This window comes from Protopterus annectens, chromosome 11.part0 (assembly GCF_019279795.1).
Source record: "Protopterus annectens isolate FY-2018-M chromosome 11.part0, PAN1.0, whole genome shotgun sequence".
Taxonomy (NCBI): domain Eukaryota; kingdom Metazoa; phylum Chordata; order Ceratodontiformes; family Protopteridae; genus Protopterus; species Protopterus annectens.
The window spans coordinates 328,356,238-328,367,733 of NC_056745.1; the positions used below are offsets into that span (position 1 = coordinate 328,356,238).

General features: G+C 39.8%; 1 protein-coding gene across 1 annotated transcript in view; it reads left to right on the forward strand.

The window, feature by feature from the left end:
• APPL2 (adaptor protein, phosphotyrosine interacting with PH domain and leucine zipper 2) overlaps positions 1 to 11,496 on the forward strand; it is a 1,154,621-nt gene that overhangs the window by 633,256 nt on the left and 509,869 nt on the right. The window contains exon 8 of the mRNA XM_044087826.1: positions 10,449 to 10,595. Within this exon, the coding sequence (XP_043943761.1) occupies positions 10,449 to 10,595 (147 nt within the window). The remainder of the gene's footprint in view (positions 1 to 10,448; positions 10,596 to 11,496) is intronic.

Sequence of the window (11,496 nt, forward strand, 5' to 3'; positions counted from 1 at the left end):
AAACACTGGAGTCATTTACCACACAACAGTAAAGCATCATCTTATATTCTTTTTTTCATACACTAGTCTTGGCTTTAGATTCGTTTTACCTTGTAATATCAGTCAGTACAATAGTTAAAATAATATCCATTACTCTCATCCTCAGTGTATTGCTAAACTTTTCCCATATTATCCTGTTGCTTAACATGCTGTCTGCAAAAGCTGATAAACTTCTTCAGTGTTGCACTTGCTATCTAGCTATCTAAGATTTAACTATTAAACTCCTTCATATGTTATCTCTAATTCTGTTCATTTAGTTAGACTCTGATTTGAACCAAACTGCTTTTTTTGCACTGAACATTTTACAAAATATATTGAAAAAGCCGATACAAAGAATTAGTTTATGTGAGAAATTGCACCCACACTAAAACCAGTAGCGATAGTGTGGTCCTGCAAAAAGGGAATTAGAAGGTTAAGCTATGAGTTTCTTAATTATATAAGGATACGACAGAGAAGCAGGGATGACGAAGGAAGAGAGAGTGTGGTGACTGATAACTTTGGCTAGGAAGTAAGAGAAATTGATGAAGTAGGGTAGAAGAGTATGGGTTAGTATAAACTGCGGACAATAAGCAAGTTGCAGAGAAGTGTGCATGGCCGGCTGGAAGAACCTGGATTTACTGGAAGTGAGAATATTAAAAATGGGTAACTAAGAAGTCTTAATATGAAAAACAGTATCTCCCAGAATCCAAAGCAGTTTATGCTAAGAGCAGGATGCATTCCCAAGTTTTGAAGCTTGCATAGAGTGGTTGCTGCTTATTGCTATATCTTGTCCTGAGCGTAAATTGCTACTGCTGTGATTATTGAGGGAACCGTGGGAAATATTACTGTGTCGAAAGATGTGAGAAGAATGTACAGATTAATTGAGTATTGTGTTATACTAAACATTAGTAATAAAGAGAAAATGTAGTAGGAATAGGAGCAAGTGGGTGATTCCTTGTTCTAATTCCAAGGATTGTAACTGAGATTCTCGCAATTGTGAGATTATTGGGTTTTACCTATAAAAAAGTTAAGTCACTGTAGCACATTACATTTCATCAGATTTTTTTAAATCATGACTTATAACTGGAAAGTACAATAAAAAGAGAAAAAATGGGGGGGGGGGGCACACCCTTGCACTTGGCGACCTCTCACTTATGTACACTAACTCGACACTTCCTTAATTGTGGGAAGAAGTGTACAGTACAAGTTAACTAGGTTTCGATTGATCATGCTATGAGGAAAAAACAAAACATGATGTAACATACCTCTCAGCCTCTTAGCACAAGAAATCTGGACAAAGCCCGACAAAAATGGGAGGACAAAGGCCCAAACACAGGGACATATTTTAAATATCGCTTTATATCGAAAGTTGCTAGTGTAACAGGTTTTGTTTTAACATACATTTTCTGAAGGATTTGAAGTCTGAAACTCAAATGTATGTCATTATTTAGTAACTTCATTCCTGAGGTCATCCCATTGATTTTCCAGAAAATCACAAATTTTATGAGGACCAGGCCAAAAATATGTGCCAAAAATCTGGACATTTTGCAAAAATCTGTCCAGTTGACAGGTATGATGCAATACTTGCTGTGTAACTACATTCATTGGACTGTAGGACAGCTGACTGTTAGAGCAGCTGTAGGGGCATATATGCTAAGTCTGAATTTGTGGTACCTAGCAGTATTCCCCCTGCCCTATGGTACAGTCAGTGACCTCTCCGTGTCTGTCTGTGTGTGTCTGTGTGTCTGTGTGTGTCTGTGTGTGTCTGTGTGTGTCTGTGTGTGTCTGTGTGTGTCTGTGTGTGTCTGTGTGTGTCTGTGTGTGTCTGTGGGTGTCTGTGTGTGTCTGTGTGTGTCTGTGTGTGTCTGTGTGTGTCTGTGTGTTTCTGTGTGTGTGTGTGTATACATATGTAATGATACACCTGTGTCCCTCATGTCTAGGACTTACTGTCTGCTTTACACCCATTAAATACAGGGGTGGGCTTTGGCTTCCTGTAATAGTGAATGGTGTAAATTTGTATCAGAAAGTGAAAGAATGAGTGAATAGGTTCTAAACTCTTTCATGACTTCAGTGGTACAGTTCTGTAGATACACTGCAGAGACAAAATTAGCAAAATGTAAGGTCAGTCTAAAGTGTGTTCTTTCACTCATATGCTGTTATACATGCAAACTTTAAATTTGAAGACAGTATACATACTAGATAATGTACAAAATCTTGATATGCAGTCCAGACTAAAAGCATGTGACTGATGTGTGGCAGGTGCATTTAGCCTGAGTAGACCCAATGCAGACTTGCATACAGTCTGAGCAGTATATATCACAGTATGCAGTATGCAGCTCACTTACTAATGTGCATCTGCTTTTCTGCAGCAGATCATTCAAAACATCACCTGTGAGTCAGTATTGAACAAGCAGATGGAGAATGCAACTTATACAGGCCTGTATTTTCTTTAATGAGTGTAACATTTCATGTATGTGGTTTGGTATACAGACTACCATTTAGAGGTGCCAACACTCTGCATAATGCCATGTAATTCCTGTATCTCCAACCACGGCGAATGTATTCCAGGATATTTTTTGACAAAATATTCTCTTTTGTGTAAGTGCTTCTCTGAAGTCAGACAATGGCAGTTGTGTTAATATCGTAACTATAAATTTCTTTGACCTGTCTTCTGGTTCTGTGAGTTGAAGTAATAATCTGTTCAGTCATTTATTCTTGAGGCACTGTCCACTGTAACAAACGGATTTAAAAGTAAACAGCTTCTGTCAGGCATATCTGCATTTCTGGGAGTCTACAGTCAATCACAGACAATTATTCAGCTCTTCAATTCACTGTCTTCTAGGATAATCACACCAGCTTAAATGGTTCTATATTTGATGTGCTTTGAGTTCCATCTCTCCTTGCCAATTTTTGTGTAATGCTTTCTTCTCATATCACAGGAAAAAGTAAGGATGTAATACTACATATGGCAAATTCTCATATGTGACACAAGTGACCCTGGTACCAGGTTTAGCACATAACTTTGGGGCCACAAGGACACGATTTTGGACAGCATTACCTAATTTCACTTTTATTTGTATGGCAATTAATGATGCCTAGTAGGAAAAAGAAGGAAGATGTGTAACATTGTGAATGAAACCATCACTTCTGTTCAAAAAGTTGTTTTAAAAATATATGATTTGTGCATAAATGAGATATTCTTCAGCTTTAATAAGCCTGTGTTAGAGTTGTATTTTGTTTCATTTTACATTTGTAAACATGGTAGGTGGACTGGTCTGTGGACACCTTCCAATCATAGCCTGGGCCAAACATGGCCACAGTAGCAAAGAATAATAATTAATGCACAGTTGATACAGAAGAGTTCACATAGGTTCATATGTAAGTACTAGGTTAGCTGCCCTTGTGGGACATTTTAAGCCTAGCCAAGATCCCCTTTTGTGCAATATAGAAGGACTTTCTTGTAACAATAGACATGTTGCTCAAAAGTTAGGTTGCTATCCCATTATGTTCCCAAATCCCAAATCACTGAGTCATCATTTAAGGGAGTATTGTCAATCTGTTAGCTCCCTGGAGTAGATGATTTACCAAAGGATACAATAATGCATTTTTTGACATTTTGTTTCAGACCATGATTTTGGCACCAGTTATTTGAGAAAGTCCTTTCTGCAGAATGGCCAAGTCATTTGGGAATTAAGTGACTGCTTCTAGCTTACATTCATCTGTGAATTTAGTCAGCCATAGCCCTTTGGTATTGGCTTTTATTTCAGAAAAGTAGATGTCAAACAGGAGTTTTCCCAACACAGAACCCTGGGGAACTGCACTGGTGACTGGTCTCTTTGTGGAGGTAACTTCCCCTGCTTTGATTATCTGCATCCTATTTGTGAGCCAGTTGGCAATCCAGCAAGTGACATAGGGGTTTATTCCCACTTTGTTAAAGCTGACATTAAAGTTGGCAGCAGACATAGACAGTAGACATACAGATAGGATTATAGAATCATAGGAAGTTACTAGGCTAATGACCCTAATCAAGCTTAGTCAAGTTCTACCCTTATTTCCACGATCAGCACCTATTGCCCTGTCCAAGAGGGACATACGTGTAATTCCTGAGGTGAATTTATGGTTACCCATCCAATCGTCCAGACTGCGTTTAAAGAGAGCCAATGAGGTGCTCTGTTTGACATGAAATGGGAGTCTGTTCCAAAGGTGTGGTGACCTCTGGGAGACAAATCTGTCCCTCATGCAGGTTCTATTAATGTCACATACCAAGTTAAGGTCTTTAGAGCGAGTAACCCATGTACCATTTGAATTGTGGACATGCAGCATTTCCAGTAAAGCAGGGTCAGAGATTGCCTTGTATGCAAGGCAGAGATTGTCTCTGAGTAGTCTGTATGAAACATAATAAAATGACAGTAATTTCAAACAATCCATATAGGATAGATGCTGAAGACCAGGAATTTTCCTTGTGAGGAACATTTGTGGTCTCTCCAATTGCTGCAGGGGCTTGGAAAGGTACATAGCAAAAGGGCCATTGTACTCAATTATTGGCCTAATGAAAGAAGAGTACAGGGAGGTTATAACTTATTTTTATTCGAGAGGCAATTGACATGAGCAATATAGAATGCCCTCCTTACCACTGTGGAGACACGGTGGTCAAAGGTGAGGTTGCTGTCAACCTGTGTGCCCATGTCTGTCACCACTGAGTGCGTACTTAAGGTGTTACTATTGATGTGGTAGTTAACAGGAATATCGCCTTTACTGAAACCTGATGAAGCATACTCGGTGTATGTGAAAGCGCTTGTTCGTTTTATTTGTGGTGAATAAAGAGTTTTATACTTCGTGGTGGATTTCATGGCTCTATTCTTTACTGAAAGGGATAATAATACATTTTTTGCATTGAGTTTAAGGCCATGACTTTGGCACCAATCATTTGTGTAACATCCTCTTGTAGGTTGTTGACATCATTTGGAGATTCTGTGACCACTCCCAGTTTGCAATCATCAGCAAACTTTGTCAGCCAAAGGCCTTTAGTTTTTGCTTGTACTTCAGAGAAATAAATTCCAAACAGTAGAGGTCCAGGACTGATCCCTGTGGAACAACACTAGTTACAGGTCTGCTGATGGAGGTGAATTACCCTGTTTCGAATATATGAGTTCTATCAGTGAGCCAGTTAGTGATATAAGGGTTGATACCTAGCTGGGTGAGTTTGTCAATGATGCCTGAGTGGAGGATAGTGTCAAATGCCTTGGCTAAGACTAGGTAGGCTGTATGCACAGATTTTCTCTCGTCCAGGGACTTGTCCACCAGGTTTAATAGTCATGATCTCCCTTTGATAAATCCAAACTGAGTAGGATCAAGTGTTTGGAGATTACCTATATCTTTGTTGATAAGGTCCATGATGATTCATTCCATGGCCTTGCAGATAAGGCTAGTCAGGCTAATAGGTCTATAGTTCCTGGGGTCAGTGGAAGCACTGCCTTTGTGTAAGGAAATAACGGTGGCCATTTTCCATTCATCTGGGACGAAGCCAGTACTTAGACTGTGATTGAAAAGAGTACCCAATGGTGTTGCTAATTCTTGTTGGAGCCCATGTAGGACAGAGGCAGGGATGTTATCAGGTCCTGTAGATGCTGTGTTCCTGGCCTTAGAGAGGGCATTAATGATCTGCTCTTCAGAGATACAAGGTAGGGGACAGGTGGCAGGGATGTCATAGGTTATATGTGGCGAGGACAGGAGAGTGAAGTTTTCACAGAACCTGTCGGCCAACAGGTTAGCTATGTCCACAGGCTCAGTATGTGTGGTATCATTAACTGTCAGTTTGGCACAAATCTGGGCCTATCCTTTCAGGTTATGGATGGAACTAAAGAATGCCTCATGGTTGTCTTTAGTTGAGGAAGCTAATTTCGTTTCATGGTGTGCTTTGGAGGACTTCACAAAAAGTTTTATTTGCTGGTTTAAGCTGATGAGGGAGTTTTTCCAGTTTAGGGCTTAGTCCCTCTTACTCTTAGATAGCAATTTCTTCCTTGTATTGTAAAGCCTGTTAATGGCAGTTGTCCACCAGGCAGGTTTGCTCTTCCTTGAGGAGCTTATTTTGCTCCTGTCAGGTATGGCAACGCAGTTATACAGGTGTTTGTATAAAGCAATATTCTTAAGTGAAAAACCAAGGAATCCCAGAGACAAGGCTGTGGCACACTTTTTTTGTGGCACACTTTTTAATATAAAAAACAATCACAGACAATAATGTAAGCACTTTCGCACCGAAGTGCTTCTTCTGTCTGAAGCCCCAGAAGTATATGTGGTTGTAAGAGATCGGACTGCAAGGTCTGCAGTCTGTGCTTGCATTCAAATTCCAGCACTAAGAAACAGGAACTGGCATGATGCACATTTTGGCACCAATGATTCATTTCTGTTCCCGGGTCGAATGGAGTACAACGATTTTTCTGGGTCAGGAAGCACAAGTCGAGTATTGAGAAGCAGAGGATTAATTTTTCTTTCTAGTGAAGATGTGTCAGAGGATCAATTCAGGTAGTTGTGTGTGTGTTCCGGGTCGACTGGTTTCCTGGGTCAGGAGGCTGTACACGGATTGTCTTACGTTTGTGTATCATTGGAAAGTATGGATCTCGAGAGTCCTTTTTAAAGGTTCAGTATTTGGGTTATCGCCCTGATGTGTTTTCTTTTGATGTACGACTGGAAGCTAAAACAGTGTACCTGCGTATGTTTGGGGGGGTAAGTGAAGGGGATTACAATTAGCTCTGTTGAGAAGGAATAGGGGACTGAACAGCCATTGCCTGACACTGTAGTTCTTGGATCTGTTGAACAGAAGAGGTAGTTGCAGCTGTCATACATATTGCTCGCTCCATGGGATATTGAGCTTCAGAACATGTCGATAGGCTTGAAAACAGCTGTAAGTGCTTCTGTGCAATTGATCACTTCTGTAGCTATCAAGAAGTTGACAAAGTGTTGAAACACGCACATCCAGAAGCTTGTTGGCTTTATTTACAGTCTGCCCCAGATTAAAGCGTCGTGGTGGTACAGCTGTGTGGGGTGAGCAAATAGGTATCTGACCAGTACTGTTTGGCCGTATGTGGAATTTTTGTACTTTTATTTGTGCATTACGCCCCGCAACTGAAACAGATTTAAATAAAACAAAGTTAAGAAATAACTTGACAAGTAACAGACCTGGTTTGTTTGTGTCCATGGCACTACTTTCGTATCATGTTTCACTGTGTGGCGTTGCTTAAATTAAGGACAGTTGTCTTTCCGTTACTGATTAAAGATCATGTTGGTAATCAGTAATATAGTAGGATGTGTAAGTAGAGACTACAAAGCGTTTCCCCAGTTAGTTTCCACTTCGCTTAAGTTTTTTGAAAGCAACAAATTTCATTTTTATTCTTGTCAGGAGGCATTTTGTTTTTGCGGGTATTGAAATAATTTAATTAGCTCAACAAGTTAACAGTGTCAAGGCATAGCATTTACATTAATTTGCAAGTTACAACTGGCCTCAAATGCCTGCCTTTGTTACTGTAGAAGCTACCGTATGCATTATTTGTGGGCATTCCTAGAAATAGTCTGTAAGCTGCAGCTATCAAGGCCTAATTTAGAGTGAAATATATTCACCATCTTGAATTTTGTCGCTTTATTATTTTTTTAATTTTTACGGTAAAGCTGCTCTTGTAGTTGAGTTGAAAAGATAGAGCTTTGGCATGGCTGACGAGTTTGTGTATTAGTTGACATCTGAGACCGTAGTTCTCGTTTCTGAGCCATCACCTGGACTTTAAAAAAAATTACAAAAATTTACGATAAGGAGCAGTTGCCTTATTCAGCAAAGGAGGTAATTGGACCTTGTAGTCTTAGTGGAAAGAGTTTATAGTACACCCTTTGGTTATTTAGTACTGTATATGAACCCTTGAGCAGATCTAATTTTGGGAAGAAAACCTGGATATGAGAGACTTTTACATTTGTTGAGTGGGGTTTAAGACTGATCAGAAATGACAAACAATTTCAGTGTTGGCCCAGGAAAATGTTAATGTTTGGTAATTACAGAGATACATGGCAAAAGTTTATGTATACATAGTTGTCTAGAAAATAAAGGAAATAGTGCAGTAATAGAGACAGGCATACTGTGTGCAGTTTCTGTGGATCACATGTCTGCTCATGATTGGCAATAGAGTTTTACGGTGTCGAGTTGCCAGCCCGTCGCCCAACCTTCCACAGAAGGCACACACATGCACGCACTCATGCCTCGGCCAATTTAGTGTCCAGTCCACCTACAGTATGTCTTTGGGATGTGGGAGGAAACCGGAGCACCCGGAGGAAACCCACTCGACCACAGGGAGGACATGCAGACTCTGCACAGAAGGCACCCCAGCTGAGGATCAAACCAAAAGACCTGTTGCTGTGAGGCGACAACACTAACCACTGCACCACCGTCACCGCCCTCTAAGTTTATAAGAGCAATATTTAAAAATTGTCCTTATTTTTGGGCCTTTGTCCCACTTCTATGTATGGCTTTGTCCAGATTTCTTGCTCTGAGGTTGAGAGGTATGACAAATGTGTCAGAGCCATCACCGTCAGCCAGAGACATTTAAAATTGTGTCATACTTGTAGTGACTCTGGATGTGTCCAAGCAAGGCAAGGAGCAATTATGCAGTGTAAGTGTGCAGAGTATTCCCCCATCCAAGGTAGACACAAGTACAACAGTGGCTTTTCATCTGTCCTTGATTTTGCAGAATGTTCTGGTTTTGCTGTCATATTTTTATACTACTGTTTTTTGCTTCTCATTATTCAGAAAATGCATGCTGTTGCATTGCCCTGTTGCTCTGTATTTAAGTAGCAATACTGTAATGACCATCATGTAAGCTTGTCGGAGATTGTAAGATGCAAGTAAGCATACTGTTAAAGAATTACCAACATTGAAAGCCTTTTTGTTGTTGCCATGCAGAGAATATTTACATAACTAGATAACATATAAGCCTTTGGTATTGAAATGTATATGACCGTATTTGTAATAAAGGGGCAGGATTACAGTGTTTTCAGAAGCTGATTACATTTGTTGGAGACTTGCAGTCATCATTGCAGGCTTTACCCGTAAACTAAACAGAATGCCAATCTATCATGTGTGGTCCATAACCTGTGCAGTAATCCTTTAAGCAATTTATCTTAAACTTGTTTCTTGTTTGTTGTTCATTTTTTACTTTGATCATGTTTTCCCCATGAAACAAGTAGATAGTTGTTGTCGGGCAGCAGGTCTTTTCCGGATAAGAAACATTTTTACAAGTGGGGGTATCACAGAGATTGCTACTTTCAGTATGTTACTTGGTACTATAAAGCTGAATATAAATTCTAATTAGAACTGCAGTGCAAGGAGAAGTGGTTTGAGCTGAGTGCTGCGTGTTTTTTTTATACTTGATTTTGACTGGCATTCCAGTAATGTATTTAAAAAGGAATTTATTTTTTCATGCCTCACAACCTTTTTGTTTCCATGTTGTTGTTGTTGTTGTGTCTTTTGACTTTTCCTGGTTAGGGGTCGCCACAGCGGAACTCCAGTCCACTAATGATTGGCAGTAGATTGTTATGTGCCAAGTTGCCAGCCCTGACGCGCAACCTTCAACGAAGGTACGCCCATTCACACATGTCTCTAGACAGAAGATGCTCTAGCTGAGAATCGAACAGGGCAACGTCTTACTGTCAGGCAACAGCGCTACCGCAGCACCACACCATTTCCCTCTGGATATTAAATGAGCTGTCATGTAGCCAATGCATTGAAATATTTGTTTTTCTTCTACACTTCAATTTTGTCTTGATTGGACTCTCATAATGATGGTTTGGCACCCAGGGCAGCGTATTCCAGTTGTGGGTTTGAGCATAGCTGTGCCCCTTTCTAGTTGGCCACACCCCTTCCCATTGGCCCCACCATTCAGTTGTCTCCTGCATTCCCCCTTTGATTTGAAATCACCAGCCGCCACTGCCATTGCAACTAGCAACCTAGGAAAAGATGTTTTTTTTTTTTTTATTTGCATGCCACATCAGTGATTTTACTAATGGGATAACATTGTTAAACTTTATGGCATAACCACATATGAACTTTTAAAACTTTCAGTTTATACTTTATAAAACTTATGATTGCTGCTAGTATCTTTGATCTGTGCAATCTTGAATTAGTAACTGAATAGTTTGTTTATTTGTCTGGTCTTTTTATAGATGATATAAAGTACAGTGACCACGCTGACACCTTGCTGCTGTGCTTCTTCCTCCAAATGAAATATTTGTTCATCTATACAAAAATTGTGTTCTTTTGGGAATGGATTTTAAACATGTAATGCAGCATGCATTGTTTCAGAAATAATGTTTTTTAATTAACTACTGATACATTCTGTTTGCATGCAAGAATACCTCTAATTACAATTGCCCATTTTATTTGTGTACCTTTTCAGTTAAAGGCAGAGGTTGTCGCTGAAGTAGCAAGTGCAAGAAAACGGCAGCACCAGGCTTCCTTGCAGTATTACTGCGCATTGAATGCACTACAGTATAGGAAGAGAGTGGCAGTGATGCAGCCAATGCTGGGATACACACAGGGACAGGTAAGAATTGTAAACATTGATGACTCGATGTATACTGCATCTTCTTGACGATGGCAAATTGTACGTGATGATAATGCATATTTTTTGAGATATGGCAGCTGTGTAGAGCTCGCAAAGGGATCCAGAGGCGATGAAAGATAAGCTTAAAACTGATCATCCAGTGTGTTTCTAAAACCAACGGTGGTCATAACAATGTAAAGAATAAAGAATAAGCAGTGGTTCAGGTGGGCTTTTAATGCACCTGGGATTAGCTAGCAGCTTTGTCTTCAAAGAGGGGCAATGAACTTTGTTCTTCTGAGGGCTCTGCAGAACTCAGGACTAAAGTCTCCTAAAGGAGTTAGTGTGAAGTATTATATGCAAGTGTGTACTTTTCTAGCATTTTTTATTCTGCAAAATTACACCAGTCATGAAGTGTTAAATGTTATTGAAAATGGCTTAGCAAACATTGAAATTTAACCAGTTGATTATCTTTTTAAAGGTTTTCTATAGCATGAGATGGAATCTGAGGTTAGTTTTTATCAAATATGTAGGCACTCGTATGCTACTAGATATTTAGTTTTGCTTTATTTGTATTTTTGCATCCTGTTCATTGCTCATGCTCAAATGTGGGTCAGATGATTCAGGGGTGGCTGAATCTCAGCAGGATGATTGACATACCTAAGTACAAGTATGCAGTCAGGATCTGCTTTTGTCTCCAAGGCAGGTTTTTACTTTACAAAATAGTGTTATCTTTAGTATGTAGGTTGAGAGACCCCTGCCTCCCACTCCACAACTTCTTTATGTCTCCAAAGTGTAAGATTTGTATATATGTTTTTTTTTGGAGTGGGGGCTGAGTGAAGAGATATTCTGCCTTTCATTCACATTAAGTTGAATAAGTGCCATACCTCTCAACTTCTTAGAG